The sequence below is a fragment of the Fukomys damarensis genome, unplaced genomic scaffold (assembly GCF_012274545.1).
Source record: "Fukomys damarensis isolate Sample0158 unplaced genomic scaffold, DMR_v1.0_HiC HiC_scaffold_39, whole genome shotgun sequence".
NCBI lineage: Eukaryota > Metazoa > Chordata > Mammalia > Rodentia > Bathyergidae > Fukomys > Fukomys damarensis.
In genome coordinates this window covers 650,180-651,368 of record NW_022900951.1, presented here as the reverse complement: position 1 = coordinate 651,368, position 1,189 = coordinate 650,180, and the positions used below count along the sequence as shown (strand labels likewise).

The 1,189-nt window shown below is 65.1% G+C and overlaps 1 protein-coding gene across 1 annotated transcript in view; it reads left to right on the top strand.

The window, feature by feature from the left end:
• The window catches only part of Asmtl (acetylserotonin O-methyltransferase like), a gene marked incomplete at its 3' end in the record, with an annotated part of 11,630 nt that extends 10,446 nt beyond the window's left edge, over positions 1-1,184 (top strand). Inside the window, exon 10 of the mRNA XM_019204818.1 lies at positions 1,024-1,184. Within this exon, the coding sequence (XP_019060363.1) occupies positions 1,024-1,184 (161 nt within the window). The remainder of the gene's footprint in view (positions 1-1,023) is intronic.
• Between the last annotated feature and the right edge of the window lie 5 nt (positions 1,185-1,189).

Sequence of the window (1,189 nt, the reverse complement as noted above, 5' to 3'; positions counted from 1 at the left end):
CGCGCACGAGCTGGCCCGGGAGTACCCAGGGCTCCAGGTGACCGTGTTTGACCTCCCCGACGTCATCGAACACGCCTCCTTGTTTCGGCCCCACGGAGCAGAGAGGGCACACGTCAGCTTTGTGCCTGGTAAGGCGTGTGGGGCCCGGTAAAAGCTCTCCGGCCTCCGTCCCGGCCCTGCGGGGCCCTCTGTCCCGCCCCTGAACCCCCTTCCTGTCCCACAGGTGACATCCTCCGGGACCCACTCCCCGCAGCCGAGCTCTACATCCTGGCTCCGCTACCGCCCGCCCAGCCGGGCCACACCTCACACGGGCTCCTGCAGAGGGTGGCGGCTGCCTGCAGGCCGGGTGAGCCTCCCGCTCTCCCGCTCTCCCGCACACAGACAGCTGGGAGGCTGAGGCAGGGGGGTGTCTGGCTGCTTTGTGTCTCTGCCTGGCCCCAGGCCTCCTGGGTACTCCCTAGGGGCCACAGCCGGTGTCCGTCTGTCCTCCTGCTGAGTTCCTGTCACCTCTTTGCACCTGTCGCGCAGCAATTACTCTGTATGTGTTTACTGTTTCTTAGTGGGGGAAACTGGGCTGAACCCAGGGCCTTGGCGCAGAGCTCTGACCTCTGACCCTTTTTTCAATTTAATTTTGAGAGGGGATCTCACTAAATCGGTCACCAGGTTGAGCTGCAACTTGCGATCCTCCTGCCTCGGCTTCCTAGAGCTAAGACAGGCGTGGACCCAGCTCTCTGTCGTGTTTCTGTCACCTGTCGGCCACCCGTGTCTGCGTCCGTCTGTCCATTTTCACTCCCACCCGCCCGTGTGTTCGTCTGTCTGTCCGTCTCTCTCCCCACCCACCCGTGTGACCTCTGACCTATCCAGGAACCCGTGCTCTCTGCACGCGGCATCTCCATCAGTCACCCCGTCTGTCCCCGCCCCACACCGTCTGGGTCTCTCCTGTCCTCACTGCCCACCGTCCCCTCCCCGTGCCCCTCTCCCCACACGGTGTGGCCCTGACCACAGCCCCATCTGCTCCCGCAGGGTGTGGCCTGTTGGTGGCTGATGCCTTCTGCACAGAAGAAGAGGAAGAGGAGGCGGCGGAGGAGCTGGAGGAGGAGGAAGAGGCCGAGGAGGAGGCGGCGGCAGGCAGGGCCCGGGCTGGCCTGGCACGCGTGCTGGACCAGCTGCTGTGGCCCCAGGCTGGGGG